This window comes from Orbicella faveolata, unplaced genomic scaffold (assembly GCF_042242905.1).
Source record: "Orbicella faveolata isolate gen_17 unplaced genomic scaffold, um_ofav_v1 contig_47, whole genome shotgun sequence".
NCBI lineage: Eukaryota > Metazoa > Cnidaria > Anthozoa > Scleractinia > Merulinidae > Orbicella > Orbicella faveolata.
Window position 1 is genome coordinate 19308738 of NW_028301577.1, and position 23528 is coordinate 19332265.

The following is a 23528-nucleotide window of genomic DNA, read 5'->3' on the forward strand; positions in this document are numbered from 1 at the left end:
GCTCAGCGTGTACCTGTAGTGCCTATTTTGTATTTGTAATCATAGATTAATAAAACTGCTTCTCTTCCTCACCAGAGATCAGTTGGGGAGTAGCTTACAATCCTGACAACAGTGCCCCATTTCTTTTTGAGTCACAACAGTAAAACTTATAGCCAAAATGTTGCCGTACCGTACAATTTGTGTGGAAAGACTTTGACACAAAAGTTATTTCCAAATACTGTTGCAAAATGCATCTTTGAAAATTCAGTGAGGTTATCAAGCATTTTATAGTATTTTAAGAACTAGGGATTAATGCTTTTTATGGTTCGCACGATCACTAATCGACTAGCCACTTTTATTTAGCAAGCTTTGGGGCAAGCTTCTCACAAAATTTGGGTTCATGGCTTGTTTTGGAAATTAGAGTCAATTGTAGAAACTTTCAGTGAATGTTAGAGTTGAATTAACATGTCATTGACTTTAAGTTAATACTTCTGAACTTCTGCTCAAATGATTTCCCCAAAACTTGGGCATGGTTTGTATTAAGTCAGAATAAGCTGGTTCCAGAAATTGAGTGAAAGTATGCCAGCAAAATTTTTTTTACTGGTACTGTTGTTGTCCAAAAAATGGGGTCCAGTCAAACACCAGTAAGAATAAAAATATTTTCCCCAGTAAATAGAATTAAGTAACATTATCACCGAGTGGAACACAAAATATTTCCCAAAATTTCTTCGCCAACACTTCAAAGCCCCAAAATTTATGTTGCAAACTTTGACATGGGGTAGTGTGCCCACAATAACTGCAGAACCACCTTAAGTAATGATGAAATGGAATCAATAGAATAACCATGATAAGAATGGTGTTATCCTTTTGATACAATATTAATAACAAACAGTGGGGCTTGACTTTTCAAAATTACAGAAAAACTCAAATTGCATCTAGGGCCACCAGATCACAGTTTTCAAGCAACATACATTTAAATAGAAAGGAATTGTTAGCCAAATTAACTTTAACTAAAAATAACAGGCACTTTTTAAAAATAAAGTGGTTTGCTATTAAACAGTTAAAAAACAGTTCCTTTATATTGCGATATGTAGAAACATAAAAAATGAAAAGGGTTTGTCAAACACAACTCGATACACCACCACCACCCACATAAATTATGATACTCTCCCATGTAGATATGGAAGGAAAACACCTTGTTTTCACTCTAAGAGGAACTGGAGTTTGCAAGCCCTGACAGCAAGCCCTGACAGTTGTTCAGATTGGTTTCTTTGGAGTTAATGACAATAAATTGATTAACACCAAATTAATTAAGAGAGCACTCGACAACCAAATTGATGGCATTTTGTTGGGTTCTTCATTAGGCCGTTGTTGTTGTTGTTTTTTATCATGACAGAACTCAAAAATGATATTGTTCTTAAAATGCTTGACAGTGGCCTTATAAATGAGTAGTTTTATGGACGTTATTTTGAAGATATGCTGTTGATGGACAAACCAAATAAATCTGACATGTTTTACAGTCAACAAATTTGAAGATGGCTTGATCCATTTCCTGGACATTTCTCTGAAAAGAACATCCATTGACATTTATAGGAATCACACAAACACTGGACAGAATGTCTTGTTTTCTGGTCAAGTACGTTGACTTGCCAAAATTACTTGGGTTAGGCCTTGTTGCACCAGGCTTCTTGTATATGTGAAATAGACTCTCTTATTCAGAAACAAAGAACAATGATGAAAACGTTCTGTTAGGGAATGGCTTTCCTAAATCTGTGGCTTCTAATCTTGTGAGGTGTTTCAGACACAGTAGCTCGGAACCTAGAACATCTTATCCCAATAACAACAAGACTATGAGTTTTAAGGATTTTAAATTCTAATGTGGGGTTTAGGACTGGCACTAGTTTTGCTAGGCTAATGATGCAATTTTGAAAGCAGATGGGAGCTCCTCTGGGGGCCTGTCCAGGAATCCCCATCAATGTCCCAGACCAAAAATGGCCTGTGCTTTTAGCTATTACTTCATCTCATGCAGGAAGGAAGTGATGTCTGAACAGTTTTCATTGAAGTGCCGTGAAACCAGAACCGGAGTATTGACAATATTACAAACAACGCAACAAAGAAAGTACAGGATGCAAAACAGAGCACAGTGATGCAAACCCAAATGCAAGTTAATTTTGAAACCAAATTGAAAATTGCTATGTAGAGTGAGACGGGTAACTGCAATCACAACTGGTGGTTTGCTATTTGCGTGAAAAATTAGCAGACATTAAGTTGAAGGAAGTGAGTTTATAGAGAAGTCCATTTACATCATATTAATCAAAAACTGGTTTTCTTAGTTAGGTATAGAAATACAGTATGTTAATAAGTAGTTTCTTAGAAATCGATTTTGAAATAAAAACTAGCGCTAAAAAGTCACGACGTTTCGACCTCTACGAGGTCATTTTCAAGTGAGTAAATTTTCTACAATAGCATATAGCCATAAATATGTTAAAAACAACTTATAATAGATAAAAATGTGGCGAACGCTAAAATGTGATAAAATATGTGAAAAAGTGTTAAAAATATACAATGGAAAAATAAAATAATTTTAGCAAGAATTGCTCTAAACAAATAATTGGGCGCGAATTGAATCGCACTGTTTGTTTAGCATTGGTTTCAGTTCTTTGATAAAAAAAAACATTTCAAAAATAAGGTAGCCAAATTTGTTCTGACACTTTCTTAAGATTCGAAAACTCTGTGCGATGTCTTCTGGCTCCATATCGTGCTGCTCTCTGAGGTGGTTTCCGATTGCCGATCCTTTGTGTTCTTCAATTCGTTGGTGTAGGTGTCGGCACGTGTAACCGACATAGCCTGCATCACACAGGCCACACTGAAATGAATACACCACGCATTGTTGACTAACAAGAGGCTGCTTGTCTTCCCTGACCTTAATTTCATCCTTGATCTTTCTACTTGTGTAAACTGGGTTAATATCTGCGTTGATCTTCCGACTGAGGTCAGCCAGCTGTTTACGTACTACGTTTGCAGATTTCTGGTCCTTGTAGGGCAACACGATTCTGACTGGGGCTTCTCTTTTATCAGCCACTCGAGTATGTGAATCCTCGGACACTTTTGATTCAATAAATCTGCGAATGATTGACTGCACAAGGTCGTCAGGATAGCACAGTCGGGAAAAGATCTCTTTAAGGCGTTCACATTCCTCGTGAAAAAACTTCCACTTTCAAAATACAGTATGAATATTCATAATTTGAATTATAATAATACTGTTTTACTTTAGATTGTAATTCCAATGCTCTTTTTAAAAACTGATTTCAGTTTCATTAGGTAGTTTGGTGCTTTGGACCCAAAACAGCAGCCTGAAAACGGTCCTTGTAAGTTGACAAGCCCTTGAATAGCCAGGAAGTTTCAAGAAATGGGCCCTGAAGAGGCAAAGGGCCGACTTCAGACACAACTTAAAGCGAGTTTCAATTAGTCCAGCAAATTTATTTCACTTTCCGTAGGAGGAAGGTAAATTCCTAAAGATAAACATGAAACGAATTACTACAAATAACTAACTGAAGACGGCAGAAAACTAAGAGGGAAACACAAACAGACGATAAACTAAATGGCTTACCAAAATGCTGGCAACGGGGTTCAGGGAACCAAGAAGATGCAAGTGTACCGGACGATAAACTAGCACTAAACGAACATGAAAGGATAACCAAATATATACGCAACGAAATTTACATACGACGCGAGAAAAAAAGCATGCAGAATGTGAAAAAATACATTAACATACGGAACAAAAAAGGACACAAAGAAAACACGAAATAGCCGTAACAGGCCCCTTCACAGAAAGTTTCAGTTTTCCACAATATTGTTGTGTCTATTAATGAAGTAAATCCATCTCCATATTTTTAATAGCCTGGCCAAACCATACCTGGAGGCATTAGATGATATGATCGATGAGGAGGAGGGGGAGTTAGAAGAAGACAAAGAAGCAGAAGAAGGACAAGAGGATCAAGAAGAACAAGACAATGATGATGAACACCTCTACAGAAAGTTAATAGAGGATGAGTATAGTGACAGTGATAAAATCAGTATTTATTTCGTAGATTTTTAAAATTTTTATCAGGATTTCCTTAACAGATGTATTAATAAGTAATAATTAAGTAAATAGAGAATGAGTCTGAAATTGTTTTGATTGTTCTACATTTACAACAGCTTATTCAAATTAGCCCAAGCTCAAAGGCTGAAGAAAATATGTCATTACTTTTTTTTTTACTAAATGAACCACAAATCACTGACTAGTTTGTTGGATCTAGATTTAAGGGACAAAAGAGTGACAGAACTTTTCATCTTTGTAATAAGAACCCAGCCACAGTCGTGCCTGACTAACTGTGTCCACCTTCCTTGGTTTAAATAAGCTAATCAAAATGCATGAATGGTGAAAATATCAAGCATCATGTAACCTGTTGATCAGTCGACAACTCCACCTTTCACATTTCTTTTCATAATTTGGATTTGCCAGATTTGAATGGAAGCCATAGGAAAGTTGTTGAAAACATGTCAAAAAACGATGAAAAAAAATTAGTTTAGTGGTCTGTTAGAAGTGCACCACTGTAAATGCAATGATAAGTATTATATTAGTATGTCCAAAAGGCATTTATCTGTCAAAAATAGAATTTCTCAAACTAATTCTAACTTTGGTTACTTTGCCTTTGTAACAATACAAATCTAAAGATTATAGTGGTTTTACAACACAGGCTAAAAACATGCCCTAAAATATAATTTTCGAAAATGTTTGGATAAAGCAACGGTTTGTATCATACGTGAGCATTGCAGATAATTCAAGCCAATTAATTCAAGGTCACAAGTCAGATTGTTTTGGTTCGCCCGTGTGTAGAAAGATCTATAAGATTCCAGTTGATAGTGATAATGGTAATTATACCTGCTCATGAAAACACCAGTTGTATAAATTCCAGTCTAGCCATAAATAAATAAAAAAAGATTTGTAATCTTCTTTGTCATAACTGAATTATGTTATTGAACTAGTATGAGGTCCGTGTTGGTAAAACATTTGTCGAGTTCTTCGCCTTGTAATGTTACGGCGAGATCCATAGACTTGTTAAAAAAAGAAATACCCATATCAGTATCCGACTTAAGTTTCATTCCATGTTCAATGGTAAATTCCTGAGGGGTGTGCCTACAAACGAGGACTAACAATAGAGCTATAAATCAGTGAACATAATAAATCCCTCTAAGATTCTCTAACCGAAACAAGTGATAGGTTGAGGTATCACTGAATTCCTAATTTTCAACCTTCTGCTTTCATTTCATCGTCTCTCCCGGTTAATAACACGTACCCGTCGTAGCTAGTTCCAGCCGATCCCAGGAATGCAAATCTCATTAGCAGTCAGTGCTCTCTCTGATAACCATAACGAGTACTTTTAAGGGTATCAAGTCTTATATCGGAGGTTCGGTGATATTTCTTTCTAAAAACAAAAACTGAAATAGTGTTCAACATAACCTTGCTCAGCACGTTTGCGAAAATCTATTGGTTCCTTTCAGAGGTTTCTTGAAGAGGACTCGGTTAACCTCCAGGTACGGTTTCCGTACAGCGCCATACATTAATTATGTATGCAACTATCTCAAACTATCACATTATACTCAAACAGCAATCGTGAAAAGAACGAGTCAGTCAAAAAATTGCATGCATAATTAATGTAAGGGGTGGTGCGAAAATCTTGCCAACCTCCCTGTCAAAATAAGAGAGCCCCTCTGCCAGTTTTGTCCACATAGTATAATTTCCACTGACAGAATCGCTATGATTACGATGACGACCACAAAGCGCTTTGTGGTGCATTGAATAGGCCACAAAGCGCTTTGTGGTGTTTTGAATAGGCCACAAAGCGCTTTGTGGTGTGAAAAATTGGAAAAACCAAATTATTTCAGAAAATAGCTGTGAGATATTTGCGAGTCAACGAGCCATCCAGTTTTCAATGTTAAATCCCAAAATAAAACACCACATAGCGCTTTGTGGTGTTTTGAATAGGCCACAAAGCGCTCTGTGGTGTTTTGAGTAGGCCACAAAGCGCTCTGTGGTGTTTTCAATAGGCCACAAAGTGCTCTGTGGTTTTTTGACTACTACTGCTGTTTTGTAAAGCAAAGCGAACTAGGAACAGTTAGAAAGCATTCCGGCCATAAATATCTACTCGACAAGAAAATTTCTGTAATAAATGTTCGATGCTACAGGAGACGGCTTACCCAAAAAGGTTCAGTCAGCCTCAACAAACTTATACTGAGAAGAGGGCTTTCGCGAACCGGATTTCGTGTGAGTGACAAGATTGGGAATAGAGAAATATTGCGCAGATTGAGTGGTAGTTTTACAGCACCGAAACTAAAATTGGTTACACTGCTTCTCAGAAATTTTGGTTTACCTCTGTAATATCATTAAACGATCTGAATAATTTGAGGATAATCAAAGCGCGGAGTTTAATATTGGCTGGCCGGGAACACGCAGTTCGCAAACCGGAGAGCAACCACTGTTTAAATCTTCGATCGAACTTTCATGTTGAATTTGAAACTGAAAATACACTAAGCGGTCAATTTCCGATAGAAATCTTGTGAGGTAAATGCCATTCTTGCAAATAGTCGCTGCATATTTACGTTCAGAGTCACTCTGGTTCAGAGTAGAGACATACAAAGTCAAATACTGCTTCCGAACGCTACCCCTCCAAAAATCAATTTTGCTCGAAGACCGAACTGCAACGGAGTTTAGTTACCAGTCTTATTCTGCGTGTTATTAGGTAGAACGCATGATATGATTGGCTCCGTATATCACATTACGTCAGAGGACATGTCTGCTACATAGGACATAACTGCAACGGTACAAGCCTGTACGTCCTGTGCCACTTGAAAAAAGAATGTCAAATGTCAAAATTTCAGTATGTTCGGTATCGAGTTACTCGTGCGAGTTTCACGAGGTCGCGCTGACCTCCACCGCGTATTGTGTTCCTCCTAATCACTGCATAACGTGCCCTTCATTAGAAACACGTGTGAAACGCCATCTCGTTTGGTTGGTTTGCTGATTTTGAAAAAACCCTTACAATTACATTATTCAAATGGTATAAAGCACCCCAGATCCCGCTCGTCGCCCGATCGTCTCCACTGACCGAGAGCCTGGAACAGGCGATGTGTGGAGAAGAACGGTGTGGCAAACGTTAAATCGTCAAAAGAGGAATGCAGTGGACTGTGTTTGGTGAACAACAAAGTTAGTGGTAAGCTGGGTTTTATTTTATTTATTTATTATTATTATTATTATTTTTTTGTATGTGTGTATGGTTTTTCAAGTGTGTTCGCGTAGCCAACTGAAAGATTGCGTTCGAGAATATTACACGAGGTTGCTTCATGTCACTGGTTATAAACACGCAACCCGTTATTGAAGTTTAAAATATTGGGAAGTGATGTGATTTAGGCATGATCTATTTATCGCTCGGTTAAGAATTTTCGGACTAAGTACAAAATACAGACTGCAGACAAGGTGCAAATATCAGTAGTATACATCAGTAGTATACATTCAAAGTTCTGTTTGAAACTCTGACTCTACTAAAACGTTAAAACATCGTTTATAGAAAGTCTTACAAAGACGTTTCGACCGAACAAATAACATGTCATTTTATAACTTAGTGTCACGCAATCGCTTTTCCGCGGTCATCTTCGACGAAAGTTTGTCATATTGGGAAATATCCTTGGCCCATTTCTTCATATCTTTTGTTTTTGACAAAGCATCAAGGCCATGTTCGTTCTATGCAGACTTACCAGACATAAAGCCTGCGGGCAGGCTCTTCACGTGGTCAAGAAATTAGGAAGGGAGAAAGTAAGAGGACAAGTAAGCGCGCGAACGTGACTCTGAGTGTGACGTGAGAGCAGCGATGCTGCCCGCACGTCAGTCTCACAGTCACGCTCGGACACTTACTGTTTTGCGTTCTTCCCCGTGGATTTCTAAGGAAAAGAGAGATTGGTCGTGTATATCGTGTAGTTAATTAGTTACCAAACAGCAGCAAGAAAAGTAAACAAATGGTAGCCAGAATTTTTCAATCAAAAAAAGTGCATGAATTTATTTTTTTTGAGGATTATCCACTACAGGTTTTTTTTTCACTCCACTAAGGAGTGGGACAGCCCTACCTATTGCAAAACTACAGAAGTCTTATCTCAACGGACTCCATTACTTTCATTAAAAAAAAAAAACAAAACAAAACCCACAGGTCCTATTCTAATACTTATTTCAATGGACATAATGCGCCTCTATATGAACATACCAAACAGAAGGGAAATACAAACAGCATGCAGAACGTACAAAACAGTCTACGTTAACAAACCAGGGATGGATCCAGGATCTTAGGAGGGGGTGCACCATGTTTTACTTCAACACCAATACCGGTAAACCACATAGTTTTCTTTTTGCAGAATACCAGTTATATTAGAAAGCCACATGTCATCTCGGGGGGGGGGGGCACCCCCTGCACCCTCCCCCACCCTCCCCCTAGATCTGCCTCTGCCCAACACCCCTACTAAAATAATCACTAAGAATACTCATTCCAGTTCGCTTGAAAAAACTTAACCTCCAAATTTATGGCTCAACCATGGGCACAGAGATGGAGTTAGCAGTGGCATTTATTTTGCTAACATCTTCACGAGTAAGGTAGAAACAGAAATCTGAAGCAAAAGCACATGTTAACCACTTGTATGGAAACCATATATAGAGACATTTTTACTCTGGACTATAAACAGAATAGACATAGCACAGTTCACAAAAAGCAAATAGCCACCACCCAGCAATAAAATTTACGGCGAAAGTATCTCAAATGGAAACAATATTCTTGGATACTAACATTTCCAAAGGCAACAGATTCAAAAAAAGACTCATTTCTTGATGTGCTAACACACTTCAAGCCTATTGAGGTATTTCAATATATACACTTCACTTCATCCCACCCACCAGGAGTTAAAACATAGGCACGCAAGGCGTGCAAGAGTTATTTTTTGGTGTGAAGTGTTGGAGATAGAAGCATTCATGGTACAGTGATGATTTGGTTAATTTGACAAGTTTTTATGGTTGCGATGTTACATCGGTCATAGTAAGATAGCTAAATAGTAAGCCATAAAATGTTTGACTGAACAAACTACAGTAATCTGACCCGTCTCCAGATTGATGTAGATGCCATCTTATTTTCTAACAGGAAATTTGATTCGCTCTTTGATACAACCCGCACTGTGATTGGTGTGACACGCGCACATGCATAACTCCCTCTCTCACCGATCACATAGCCCTTCCAACCCCTAAGGGGAATTTTTGCTCAAAAATACTCAAGAGAACTTTTCGCATTTTAGACAAGTCGTAAGTTTACCCTTTTTACACAACACAACGCAACAACACTACTTCACCAAAAATAGAAAGAAAGAAAAAAACCTCTCTGACACGTTGAAAGTCTGATTTAATTGAATTTACTACCATATGAAAAACAGAAGTGTTGAGTTACCATTTGTAACTAAAAATAGCAAACATCTCGTGGGAACAAGTGGTGACGATTCGTCAGCTCTAATTGAATTTACTACCTTGTGAAAAACAAGAGTGTCAAATTACCCATTGTAACTAAAAAATGAAAATATCTCATTATATTTGCATGCAATAAGAACAAAACAATCGTTACCTGCACTTACTATTGTAAACATTACAACTGCTTCAAATCTAAATAGTCTCGTCTCCTCTAAAACATGTCCTAAGAACTAGAACCAACGATTCGTGACCTCTAATTGAATTAACTCCCTCTGAAAAACAAAAGTATCAAGTTACCCTTTGTAATTAAAAAGAAAAATATCTCATGCCATTTGCCTACTACTAACTCATGAACTGCTTCAAAACTCAAGACTCATCTCGTTCATAACTAGCCACCATTACACTGAAAATTATGCACTCTAAAACAACCCAATGTAGGTATGTAACTGTCACACTTCCCTCCAAACCGGACCAAAAATCACAAACCGGCAACATACATGTCACTCTTTATTTTTCAATTACCATAGTCCTTGTGTTTCTCACATACCATTTACCTTTACAACAAGAAATTTGATTGGCTGTTCATAGTAGATCCAATCTGATTGGTGTGACATACATACATCTCTCACTCACTCACTCACTCACCCATTGACCCATCCATAACATACCCGATGCACCGACTAAGAGGTTTTTTTTTACAAAAAAATAACTCAAAAAGGTTTCATCAAGGGAGAGGCTCTAAGACTTTTAAGAACAAACTCTTCTAAGAAAATATTTCAAGAGAAGATCAAAACCTTCAGATCACACTTTATTGAGAGAGGTTATCCAGAAAATCTTCTAATCTGACAAACCTCTCTGAAGTGAAATTTGAAGAGGTAACAAGCCCTCCCACCAAAACAGAAGGAAAACCATTACACTGGCTTTTTAAAAGTGTTATTACAATTAATTGTTTTGATTCAAGACCTTAAATTAATCAAATTCCCAATTGGAAAATTGGAATTTCAAACGGTCACATATCAACAAAATCATATTATCATTTGAATGGCTTAGTGCAAGACTGACGTAAGTGACTTTTTCGGGTGAAAAATGATTTTTTCGTTCAAAAGCGCCCAAATTTTTGCATGTGGTCTCCAACGTAATAGGAAAACATTGCCCTGTGTTTGTATTCCTTGTTTTTTTCGCCTGGTGTACAAAACAAAGTGGAAAGTTTACTCGCTCAAAGACGGGATCTGGAAATGAATTTCTTCAACTACGTTGTGACGTAAGCTTACGTTTGCATTATTTTGGCGCGCAAGACAACGTCAAGCTTTCGATCAGACAAGTTGAAACCTCACCTGTTGCATGAAGTCCGCTTATTTGACTCATATTTGCGCCCGCCTGGCGGTGAAAGGACTTCATTAAGTCCGGAAACCCGTAAGTCACTAGCATATCTCAAAGAAGCAAGATGTGTTGCTGTTCCAAGACCGCTAAGCGGTCGAAGGCACACTGAAGCCAGGTGAGGAGTTTGAAAGCACTTCTCATGCCAAAAAATGAGTCGATGGCGAGAAGTGGCCCATTTGCCAAATGTTGCTGTGCAGAACGTTTGGAAGTAAAGAAGTGCTTTTAGACTCTTAAAAAAATCTGTTTAGTCGGCCCGTAGGCCTTGCCGTGTTGAAGTTGCTCAGGGATATCCCATAATAATCTTTAATGCATCTCGATAGGTCTTGTCAGTCGATCTCAGTCGGCAATGGAAAACGTGACAAACTTACATTTCGCTCAGCCAACGGAATATTAATTGAAACAGAATCGACGGAAAAGATTTTTTTCACTGAGAAAAGTAATGTATTACTTCATTTAGACAAAAATAGCCCTAAGCCCCGATTCTTTCCAGGAATAAATGGCCAATGTTTTCATGTAAGAGAAATGATTGATCCAAAGTCGCGATTGTTGACCATTGTTGTGTTACAGTGTGACAGTTGACCTTTTGGGAACTGGGGCAAACAAACGCCAATCATATTATGGACTAGCGGCTTTCGATCGCTTGCCTTTATTATCATGGAATCCCAATGGAATGATTCGTTTGTGAGGTTAGAAGATGGCGAGAGAAAGAGACAACAGTGTAAGTCTTTTGTCTTTAAATATGCCATTCCTTTTGCTATATATTTTCCGTTTGTTTTCGGTTTTCCCGCTTAGATTCAGTTCAGTGTTTTCACAAATATACAGGGTATTTAATTATCGCAGAGACGGAGCAATTTCAGATTGACTCAGCCGTTCAAGTACTGTAATTCGGAAAAATCGTCTCTCTTCGAATGTCAAGCGTTAATTCCTTGTGGCAACATTTCACGAAATATGTTTTATAAGGTATTTGTTGTTCGTCACGCAGTCAAAGTAAAGTCAAAGTAATGGCAAGCTACGTTTTACATCGCAGTAGCACCTATGAAATGCCGCATTTCGCCAGTGATTTTCACTTTTTTTTTTTTGAAAGAATGCAAAGCAAACTCTTTTTAGTTCTTAAGGAGTTTCATGTTTTCACTGATTGCAAAACGTTTCACGAAGTATGTTTTATAAGGTATTTGTTGTTTGTCACGCAGTCAAAGTAATGGCAAGCATCGCTGTTATAGCACATTGCATTTCAAAACGTTCTACATCATCGCAGTAGCACCTATGAAATGTCGCATTTCGCTAGTGATTTTCACCTTTTTTTTTTCGAAAGAATGCAAACCGAACTCTTTTTTGTTCTAAACGAGTTTCATGTTTTCACTGATGGCAAAACGTTTCACTCTCAGAACATAGGTAACCACCGCTAATAGACACTGGTCGTTGACTTTATTTAGATTCCCGATCATGCATGCTGTGTTTATGAAATGAAGCATTTTCTTGTTTTATTATTTTCCCTAGGCTAGCACCAAAATAGAACTAACCCTACCACAAAGTGTTTAGAGACTCTAACCCTAAGCCCTAGCCCTAGCCCTAGCCTTAACCCTAAACCCTAGCCCTAGCCCTAGCCCTAGCCCTAGCCCTAGCCCTAGCCCTAGCCCTAGCCCTAGCCCTAGCCCTAGCCCTAGCCCTAGCCCTAGCCCTAGTCTTAGCCCTAGCCCTAGCCTTAACCCTAAACCCTAGCACTAAAACGGTAACCCTAACACTAAATGCTAACCCTAGGCCAAGGGTTGGGGTTTGCTTTTAGGTCTAACGCTAGCCGTGGGGTTATGTTACCTTTACTGTAACTGTCAAGCTATAGGCTCATCTTTCTCTAAGGCCCATGTTCATCCATTTCGTTTTGCGGCCCTGTATTATTGTTTTGAAGTCACCGTTGTCCTAATGTTTCTTTCTTTTTTTCCGAAGACAAAGCGCAAACCAGCTAAAAAAATATACGGGGCTATGCTCTTCTACTCAATTGAAGACGACACGCAAAAATTCGGGCGCTTTTGAACAAAAAAATCATTTTTCACCCGAAAAAGTCACTTACGTCAGTCTTGCACCAAGCCATTCATTTATTGATGATTTAAAAGATTATCATGCCAAAAAAAAATCATCAGATAACCTAAATATTCATTCTCAATTCAATGAATTCAGTGAACTCCTATTTTTGGGACAACCTTGCATTATGGTATTAAAGAGCATAGGTAGTTTGTATGTAAAAGACTCAGATTTGCTAGACTACAGGTAGGGATGGGCTGTCTATGATTTGTACATATGTTTTTTTTTGGCTCCACAACGCATGCATGATTTGTTTTTCTCAGAGCTGGCAAAGTAGGAATTTTTTTTCTTTGCTTGGGAGGCTGCAGGAATTTTTTTTTAAATCTTCCAACCCCACCCCTCAAAAGTCAAATGATTTGCCTCTAACAAGAATTTGCCTATTATTCTTCATTTGTATTAAATATAAGACACATTGCACATGTAGGAAACTTTGACGTTCTTTACTTCTTAAAATTTGCTACAACATTCTTATTCACTTTTTTTAGGTAACATTTCCATTAGTGTTGTTCTTTCTAAGAAACTTCGGACAAACTCGAGAAGACGTCGCCGTCATAAAAACGTCTGATTGCAACCTGCGATCGGGCGTTTTTTTTTGTCGGTGAGCGGGGAAAGGGGAAGAAATAACTTCTTTTTCCCGCCAAAAAAAAAAACCCGCTTGATGGCAGGTTAGTCTGATGGGTGACGTGCGATACGATAGTTCAGCCAATCAGATTGCAGCAATTGCATAGCACGTAAGTGATACTTGTAAATTTAGTTAACATTGCTCTGAAGAACCCATTTGTGAAATTTATATACCTAAAGCGACAATGGTTATAAAAGAACAAAGCTGTTAACGACAGCCAACTCCGGTGGTGAGGCAGTGTACCAAAACAGGGGAAGACAAAGCTGACTTTCGGTAACCATAGAAAACATAAGTTTGTTTTAGTCTACTTACGACTTTAATTTTTGGCGCAAAAACGCAATTATAAGAGTTTCAACAAGCCTACAAGCAGTTAACTCGGTCTGAAATTCTAAAATTCGGCGATTGCAAAGTCGTTCCTCTTAAAGTCACGCAGTTTGAAATTTGACAATTGAAACATCGGCATCAAAAAGCATTTCTCAGTTCATGTAAATGGACTGTTGGTAAGGTTGTTCAAGAACCATTCAGTTCGGATATTGTCTGGTGCTGGAATATCTGGCTTGTTTGATTTATATTCTCCAGGAGCATCGTCTGCTAGATATTCGTTCCACGTACACCTCTGACCAATCGCAGCCAACATCTATTTATCTTTTGGGTGACTTAAAGAGACAACGGAAATACCGCAATTGAACTGCCTTGTTCCCCACACTTATCACCCGATATGTAGAACTGAGATACCGAATTATTTTCCATTTTCCTCGGCGTTGTTCCATAAGTTTTCAGTTCTAAATACCAAAACGCAAGAACTGGGGCTCTTCGGCTGATACTTTCCGCGACGCAAATTTTCAAAGTTGCAACTCATTAATACTTTATAAATGTTGACATTTTCTTGTGTTTTAATTATACTTTTAAAGTGGCGACACGTGGAGATTTCTTTTTTAGCTCGTTTTCAACAGTTAATTAATAACCTTTGAATATTTTATACGGTTTTATTGATGTCTTGAGGTTAAAATTTCTCTTTGATTTGTCTGAAAACACGAAAAACAAAAATTTAAAACAAGCCATCATTTGGCGCAAATGTGATGGCTGAACAAAGTTCTTTCAAGTTCCACATTATAATGTGATAAGAAACGCTATTTTAAAACGCGAAAAACGCCGCTTAATTCCAGCGAAACGTATAAATTAAGGATTCATTTGGCAAGCAAATGCGATCGCAGCTAAGGAGGGTTTCTACAATTTCTTTTATCGTATTATCTTCCGTTGTCTTGTTCAAAATTTCTGGCGTGTCTTCACCCCAGTTTTGAAGTCTTGCTCCCCAGTAATGATTAAGCCTTATCTGAGTTCTATCAGCGTCCACTGATTTTCCACTTCTGAGGTCGTGGTGATGAACGTGTGTTTCTGTTACCTGCATTGTCTTGTAGATGGGTTTAACTAAGGCGTTTGAAGGTCTGGGTGTTCTCCGCTTGAGTCGGTCAATAAGTAGCGGATGTTCCTTATCACTTAGTGGTTTACCGAGAAAGAGGAAATTCTGCATAGTAATCTGCGAGACATCGGGTCGTTGTCTCGAAAAGTTAGTGATAAAACGTTGCATAAAATTAGGTTTGGTATCTTGAGGACAAAATGGATATTCGTCGATATCAATGCTAGCTTGCCATTTGGATTGATTGCCCCAATTGTCCAAGCAATGTTGATACGCGCTTTCCTGAGTGCCAGTTACCGAGTAGGGATACGCGTTGTGACTCCAGTCAACGTAGGTTACGAAGCCCTCCTTTATGAGGAAGTCAAGGGCATTCTTTTGCGATTCATTCTTTAAAACATAAGCGTCGTACACGTAAACGTGCTCAAAGCCAGCATACTTCAAGTAATAAAGCCACTGCATTAACTCTCTTGTGCTGAGCTTGGCAAGATCACTAGAGTAAATTCGCACGAGTAAAACAGCGCTTAGAAAATAGGGAGCACCTGTATTTGCTTTATTACACCAGCTGAGGCACTGTTGTGTACGTTCCGAGTTGGCGTTCTGATGGCCATCCGTCTTTGACGTGGTTTGGTTAACCTTGTTTTCTCTTCTGACGTTAGACACAGTGATCTTCAGCGACTGCGCTTGTCCAAGTTCAACAAAGTTGTTTCCATGAAACTCACGCGTAAACGATTCGCCCTCTTTGAGATGAGACGCAATTAAAACGATGAAAACAATCAAGGTAAACAACAAGAGCAGCCTGAAATACTTTCGACTGCAAAGTACCCTAACTAAACCATTACTTTGCCATTGATGTGAACCAGCGACAGTTACGCGACGACTTGTTTGATCCCTCATCATTTGCAAAACAAAAGCGGAGTTCAGTTTATTTGTGTCGTGTAGATTCGGTATAATTATATGTGATCCCCGTGGGCGGTCAGCAGGTGTGTCGGTTAAACGGCGTGCGATAGCCACTTAATCATTCATGTTGGTATACTTGAAAATCTACTCTTTTCGTTTTTGTTGATTACACAACTCATCAATTTCCTTTCTGAAAGGACCTGAGTCCGTTTGGTTTTTTAGTTCTTGTTGATCTTGTACTTACATATCTTCCACCGCTGCATTAATCCTCCAAAGGTGACCGTGACTGTCAAAGAAACTTATGTTATATTTCTTTGAGGATATTCGACAGTCACGCCATTTATCTTGTGAATCGGCTTTAAAATACTGCTTCGCATCTTGGTCTGTCAAAAAACCTGATTTTCTCTTGGGTCTCTCTGATGACACTGAAAGAAGAAAAAAGGTTTTTACGTTTTCATATCTCCGGTAGCTTGGCTGTGAAAACTACATTTGGTATTACTGTATTCACCTAATTCTCGCGACTCTGAAATTAAATGCCTCCTACTCAGAATCATTCCACTGTTTTTGTCAGGAGGAAGTGTGCTTATTGTTCTCTCTGTTCAGCTTTAATATCACCTTGGTTTTATTCGCAAGCGGCCAAAATGAACTAATTCAGCCACATTATTATTCAGCCATATTATTCACGATATAGTCTAACATAGGAACAGGACAAGTTGAGATTATGTACGTAAAATTACAAAAGTTTTGTTTTTCGGGTTTTTCTGTACGCGGTTGTAGTGAGAGAAGACGGGACCGTAATTTCTCAAATTAAGTCGGGTGAAGATCAAAAGGTAGAAACAAAAGGTAGAAACATGTTTAAAAGCTGTCAAAATCCAGCTTATATAAGTGCTCGTTTTGTCAAGCTTGCGCAGTAAGGAACGAAGACTTCAGGAACCAATTTCGTTCCTAGAGGCCGCGCGATTCTTTTGGTTAGTACAAAGAATCGAGACCTCTGGAAGAAATCGGAAGGTAAGCCAGCATTAGTCACAGAAGTTACTCTTACGACACATGTTCAGAGACCACTGGGGCGGATCTAGTAGGGTCCGGAGGGGGTTGGGAGGGGGTTCGATCGACCCCCCTAATTAAAAAAAACGAGACATTATAATACACTGACTTGGCCTCAATTTTAAACATTTTCCGGGGGAGGATGTTCCGGACTCCCATATCTCGAGCCCCCCTCTCTAACATCCTGTATCCGGCCCAGCATCATTATTGAACTTGAAGGCATGCACACAATCAAACTGGAACCAGATTACACGACTAAACGTACGACTTAAAGCAAAAAACTTTCACGGTCGCAGATTGCGTTCAGATAAAATTACTAAAACCATTTCCGCTAGTTACTTCTGGTTAGTTGCCCTTAGTTGGCCTTGGTTGTTAGCAGCGCAAAGGGCGAAAAGTGATTTGGAAAGACGAGGGTCACTCTTTGTTTTCCGTGACCGTTATTCACTCTTTCGGCTTCCAAGTTATAATCCATAATTTTCTTTTCTCACTTTTTGTCGCGCGGGATTTTTTTATTTTTTTCGTTTGGTGGGGGCAGGAATTTCCCAATACCCGCCCTCCCTCAAAAATGTAATAATCCATCCCTAACTACCCAGATGAGATATCTAGCTGTAAATTAAAGAGATCTTCCTGTATTTTGTGGTTCATGAGCAGACTCAAGTTTTCTTTTCTTTTGCAAGTTTATGGACCGAGACTCAGTCTCGTTCCATAAACTCGCAAAAGAAAAGAACTTTGCCAATATCCGGCCATGGTGACCTCACGCTTGGTCAACAGGCGGTGCCTGCTTGGTCAATAACCCATATTTGATCACTTAGAACAAACTCATCGATAGTGCCAAATTAAGAATTTAGCTTAGCTCGCATCTCTGTAATAGAAATTCATAAACAAGGTGTAGTCAATTGTAAATAGGTGTTTTTTCTGGATCAATATCGATTTCATTGCTTAGCGTTATGCGGACTGAAGGCCTTGATCAAACCAAATAATATGGACAAACAATTATTATGCGGTTGACATCATGCACAAAGGCCGCGTTTCAATTTCCTGACACGAAACAATGGAATAAAACTGTCGCCATGTGGCAAAGTGTAGAATGATTGCTAACTGTTTTAAAGCTTTTAATATAAAGTGTCAGTTTGGAAAAAGATATTTTGCAGCAATCAAGGAGAGGCTGAACTGTTGCAATAATAAGGCTGCATACATACATATTCCAGCACGTAAATAATAATAATAAGGTGAAGAATATGGTAAATTCGAGGCTGCAAGACAACAAGACTGTTCTCTTTTCTACGTACTCGAGGCGTTTGGCTTCGGGAACAAAATCAAGTTTGACTAAAGTTTGCAAGTCGCCGGCACATTTTTGGAAGGGCCATTTGCCACCCCTGATAAGTAATTATTGAAAATGAGCTTTTTGCTTGATTTCTCAAAATTAAAAAGCAAGATCTTGAAGCAAATATGGCTATGAAGTCCAAGAAACATGAATTTAAAAATAATCGAATGATTTGAAGATTGCTTACAAAAATCACATTCCGTTTGTTAAAATGTTTGATGAGGTTGAATCCAGTATAGACACAGTTATCTGTACGTGTTGTTAATGACTTACCATGCAATAAGGTATTGTTTCCAATAAGGCCTGATCAGAATATTCACTTTTGACGTCAACTAGGAATAGAACTAGTGAAAGGAATTTGACTCACGAAAGACCGTGACTGTGCCAACACTTGGTCTTAAAGTACAAGACTTAGCTATTGTATTCTTCATACAGTAGCTAAACAAGTTGTTTGTTAACTGACTACATATCATATGTTAATATCAGAGAAAAAAGCACAGTCATTATCAGATGCGCGGCAATTATCAGTGTTACTTGACAGTGAAGCATGTCGCCTTGATATTGTTTGTGCTGTCAAAAAATCTATGGAATCAAAGGTTCGAACCTTATTGAATAGGCCGGTGATTTGCATGATTGGCAAAATTTAATAGAATCCCTCGCTTTTTGTTTTCCTCGTGCTTCTAGAACAGTTGCTATCTAAACCCTACTGTTGTTTAAAAATTTAAATAACAAAGGAAAAACGAAGTGAATTCTAATAAATGTTGTCAGATGATGATGTCGTGCAAGCGTGCTGTGAACAATCATTTTAAGAACCCATTCAAATATTGATTGGGTGAAAATGAGAAAGTGTCCTTCTCAATCCCCGTGAGAGAGGTGTTAGTAAATCTGAAAAACCAAGTGGAAATTTCAGTGATTTGATAAAAACAATTAGTATATGGCTGACTGCATGGGCGGCCAAGATGAACCTGTGTTGTGATTGGCAAACTGAGCGGGCAAAATGGCGCTATCTTGCCCGCTCGGGATTACCCGCTGTGTCCCTCAAGAAAAATTTGTTCCTTATCCCAACAAATCCTTTATTGACCAAGCTTGTTCGGTTTATGGACCGAGACGGAGTCGAGATCCATAAACACGCAAAAAAAAACCCAAAAAACTTGGGGGTCTTCATGCCTGAAATTAGGAAACAATTTCACTTAGAATTAAAGAACCGGTTTAGCTGCGTATCACAGGAGGAAGATGGTGAAAACATACACGGAATGAGGTCGTAGTAGCAAACGAAAAGGGAAGAAGAGAAAAAGTGGAAAAAGATCATAGAAACTTATTGTGAAACAGCTAGAGATGTGCTAGGTTACAGAACAAGGAAGAGCAAGAGCTGGATCAGCCCAGACAACTGGAGAAGTGTTTAGTGAAGAAAGGAAACAGTTAAAACAAAAGTCATTAGGTAAAAGGTCGGAAAGACAAAGTGAGGATTACAGGAAGAAAGATCTAGAATTGAAGAAAAGCGTGAGAAATGACCGGAAAATTCAGCATGATTTAGGAGTAAGTTAATGCTGGCAAGTTGTTTACAAACGAAAAGGGGCCATCGCCTCGTGGATCACAGCTACTTTGACAATGTTATGACGAAATTGATGATCAATAACAGGACAGACGCATGAAAAACTGACGTCAATTTGTTAATTTAAAAAAAAAATGTGCATTCTTACTTACTACTGTTAGCTACTGTTTGAGGCACGGTGGTCTAGTGGTTAGTGGGATGGACTCTGGATCGAGTGGTTCTCTCTCCTTCTGCCTCGATTCTGTTTATCCAGGCAGGAGTAGGTCGAAGTAGAGATATACAATTCTCTGAAATGCTTGCGAGGAAATTGGCGAGCTGCGAGTTAACCCAACTCCTCACCAATTCCTCGCGACTTCGCCACTCGCACTCGCCGCCAAAACAATTAAGCACTCGCGCGCTAAATCTAGCCAACTACGCAGGCCGGATGGCGCGGGGCTAGTGGATTTTGCAGTGTAATTTAGTCGATTCCGTCCTTTACTTGCTGACTGACAGGGTCCGAAATTAACTTTTTAAGGCCGGCGCCAACTGGCGACTGACATTTTTTTTCAGTCGCCATATGCAAAAATGTGGTCGCCAAAAAGTGTCAGTCAAATTTTTCCTTCGCAGCGAAACGGAAACCAAAATTTTTGGGCGCCATGGGCTTGCCGGCAAAATATTTGCAATTGATGTAATCAGGAATCAAACCAGTACGCAAATCATCTTTTGACTACTTTGACAGATCTACATTTCCGCCTTTTGACGCCCAGAGAATATCTAAATCTTCAACTAATTTCTTCACGGATGTTCCGTCTCCACCTTGTAATAAATTATGGAAAGATTTCAGAACATCTTGGGACACCAAATCGCCTTAATAAATATTTACGGCGAAAGAACGCACGTGGCCTCTTGCGCCTGCAATACGTATGTTATGGAAAACCGCTAAAAAAACATGGCGGCGAAGCTTCGCACTGATCGTAACTGTGAAACGTTGTGGTAGATTTATAATGAGGAAAATCGGTTTCATACTTCAAAAGCAGCGGGAAGGTAAAAAGTAAGTGCCCAATTGGCGGGCGGCTTTGAATTTTATTTTAATCGATTTGGCTGAAAATCAAAGTTATTGTATAATTGTCGTGGCATTACATAGTTAATCGCCCGCTGGCGACCAGTTGTGAAATTCTGGTCGCCAGAGCAAAATTTTTAGTCACATTGGCGACCAGGAAAGCGCAATTTCGGACCCTGGACTGGCAAGTGACTTTTGGTGGTTTAGTGAGAATTGTTTTGAGGACATCCAAATTACCGATTATGCTTGTAAGGATTTTTTTTTGGGAGGGAGGGGCTGGGGGGGGGGGGGGGGGGGCAACTGAAAATGATTTTCGGGATTGCGCATTGTTGTTACACCTGCTTGAAAATTTATTTGTCTTTGCACCCTGGGGTGAGGCATTTTTCTCTATGACGAAACTTTGAAAATAGACTGATTGAAACATGCCATGAAGAATGTAGTTAGTAGATGTATGTGGCGGATCTAGGGGAGGGGCTCGGGGGGCCCGGGGGCCCCTTATTTTGGATAAAGAAAAGTCGGCAGGGCAAGCAAAAACAAAACCGCCCCCGCCCCCCGCCCCCCGCCCAGGTCTGGATCCGCCACTGTATGAAATGGTTTAGGTTGAAGGTGCTCTTGTCTCAACGTATCTTCCACAGAAGGTAGTAGGGCAATTTAATAGGATTATATTAACTAATACTTTACTGTTTGTTCTTTTAGGTGAGCACCAAGTTGAAATGCAAAGAGAAACCTACATAAATGAGCAGTATCAGTACGGAGAATCGTGAAAATGTCAAGGCTACAGCTCTTCGTGTTTAGCAGATGTTGTTCCAACAGGCTTACCTGGATCTGTTTAATAATATATTCTGTATCATTCCTGGGTCTCTTTCCAATCCTTTTCAAACACATGAGATATTCATTGTACTATCGCAACCCTTTTCATAACTCATCGAGTGAGATGGATTACCATATGAGACAAAACAAATTACGTGCTGCCAAGGCATCACAGTTTTGGAGTTCACAACGTCAGAGTATATCACTTGACTTGACGAAAAAGCAAAAAGATGTTGACATTGATGTCATGATAGTTACAACATCTCGTGATAACCCACTAGTCAAAGGAAAAAATCCCAAGTTTTTGACTCAAATTTTGTGGCAGTTTGTCCACATTTTAAATGACCCAGAAACAAAAGCATTACCATGGAAAATAAGTTTGTCAATCTGTAACGTTGACTCAAAACATCATGAAGAAGCACGGAACTTTTCTTCCGTTGTGCAGTATTTTCAACGTTACTCTGATGAACCAAAAGATGTGGCACGGCCGAACATCAAAGAAAAAGAAAAGCAAGATTATGCATTTTGCCTGGAAGAGAGCCTGAAGTTCAACCCAAGGTATTCCTTGTTAGTTGAAGATGATGCTTTCCCTCATCCGCAGTTGTTTTATATCTTGTATAACCTTCTTGAAATCAGAGGAAGTGCCATGGCCTCTCGTATGCGCGACTCAGATGTCCTGTTTTATAAATTGTATCACCCAGAAAGACTGCAGGGGTTTTGGAGTATAGAACCAGAACGCATTCCTGAACTTATAAGCTTTGCTGCTCTCTTTGGAACTTGTTTTACATTACTAGTAATCTATTTGTTGCCTAAAAGGACAAAAGCGAGTTTCAGGTCTCACACTTTCCATGTCGTTTGGTTTTCGATCGTAGGTTACTTTACATTGACAGCCATTGCTGTTAGTAGGCAGCATTTAAATGAGTTAAGGTATATATCGAGGAGTATATTTTCAGTTGGTCCCACACCATCATGTTGTACTCCTGGAATGCTTTTTGTGGCTGATAAAGCTCAACACTGGTTACATTATATGAAGAATCACACTTGTCGCTCAAATTATGGCAAGGACAGTATGTTAGATGATTATAGGCATAAGTTTAACATGAGAGGATTAATTGTGCAACCTAATTTGTTTGTCCATATTGGCTTTTTGTCATCTCTTAATCAGAAATTGTTGGACCCTTCACTTATGTATTACCCGCAATGGTTCAAGCTATTTTAAGTGATCATTACAATCTGTAAACTGTGGTATAAGGAATATATTTTTTCAAAAATGTGAAAAGGCCGATGTAAGGAAACTTTAAGTTGTAGCAAGAGAATATGAGCTGTCTATCATGGGTTGGAACAAGACTACAACCAGGACATAATCTCTTGGTTGTAGTCTTGTTCCAACCTATTTTGAAGGTAAAGGCTTTTAAAAATATTATCAAGTTTTTTATCATCCTGCGAAACGTAGTCCGCGCCTATCATGATCACCCTTTTAACTATAAAACTTCGGGTATTGTAGCACATTGTCTTCTCATCACTGGAACTGAAACATTTCATACCTCAGTGGTATTAAAAATGCAAGCTTGCAATTTCATCTTGTCAGAAAATCTGTAAGCTTACTTTTTTATCCAAAAAATGTAAAAGCTTCGGCTTATTCACTTTCTTACCTGAATAATCCGATACATGTTCAATAAACTGTGTTATGTCTGTTTAATACAGTCTGCAAACCCAGTGACCTTTAGTGTGCATTCACTTGTTTAGCCAAGAACAATTTGATAAACAACTGGAAGTAACGAAGTAGGTAGGACCAGCACCGTCGCCGAATTTTTGACTTCTACCTGCTCGTTTTCTTTTGGGCAGGTTCCGTT

At 38.9% G+C, this 23528-nt stretch overlaps 2 protein-coding genes and 1 long non-coding RNA gene across 7 annotated transcripts; 1 reads left to right on the forward strand and 2 right to left on the reverse strand.

The window, feature by feature from the left end:
- Positions 1-6673: 6673 nt before the first annotated feature.
- Positions 6674-23374, forward strand: LOC110067003 (GPI-N-acetylgalactosamine transferase PGAP4-like). 5 transcript variants are annotated; one of them, XM_089279453.1, is made up of 2 exons: positions 6674-7235; positions 21562-23374. In XM_089279453.1, the coding sequence occupies exon 2, from the start codon at positions 21632-21634 to the stop codon at positions 22892-22894; it is 1263 nt and encodes a 420-aa protein (XP_089135579.1). In that variant the 5' UTR covers positions 6674-7235; positions 21562-21631; the 3' UTR covers positions 22895-23374. The 5 variants fall into 5 exon arrangements, with proteins under 5 accessions (XP_089135579.1, XP_089135578.1, XP_089135580.1 ...); XM_089279452.1 differs by lacking the exon at positions 6674-7235 and adding an exon at positions 10556-11612; XM_089279454.1 differs by lacking the exon at positions 6674-7235 and adding an exon at positions 10556-10927.
- LOC149097485 (uncharacterized) lies at positions 8994-10927 on the reverse strand. Its single transcript, XR_016204141.1, has 2 exons — positions 10849-10927; positions 8994-9786 (listed from the first exon to the last, which is right to left on the reverse strand). It is a non-coding gene; the product is annotated as an uncharacterized LOC149097485 (long non-coding RNA).
- LOC110066990 (uncharacterized) lies at positions 12815-18762 on the reverse strand. Its single transcript, XM_020774256.2, has 2 exons — positions 18548-18762; positions 12815-16331 (listed from the first exon to the last, which is right to left on the reverse strand). The coding sequence occupies exon 2, from the start codon at positions 15904-15906 to the stop codon at positions 14749-14751; it is 1158 nt and encodes a 385-aa protein (XP_020629915.1). The 5' UTR covers positions 15907-16331; positions 18548-18762; the 3' UTR covers positions 12815-14748.
- Positions 23375-23528: the final 154 nt, after the last annotated feature.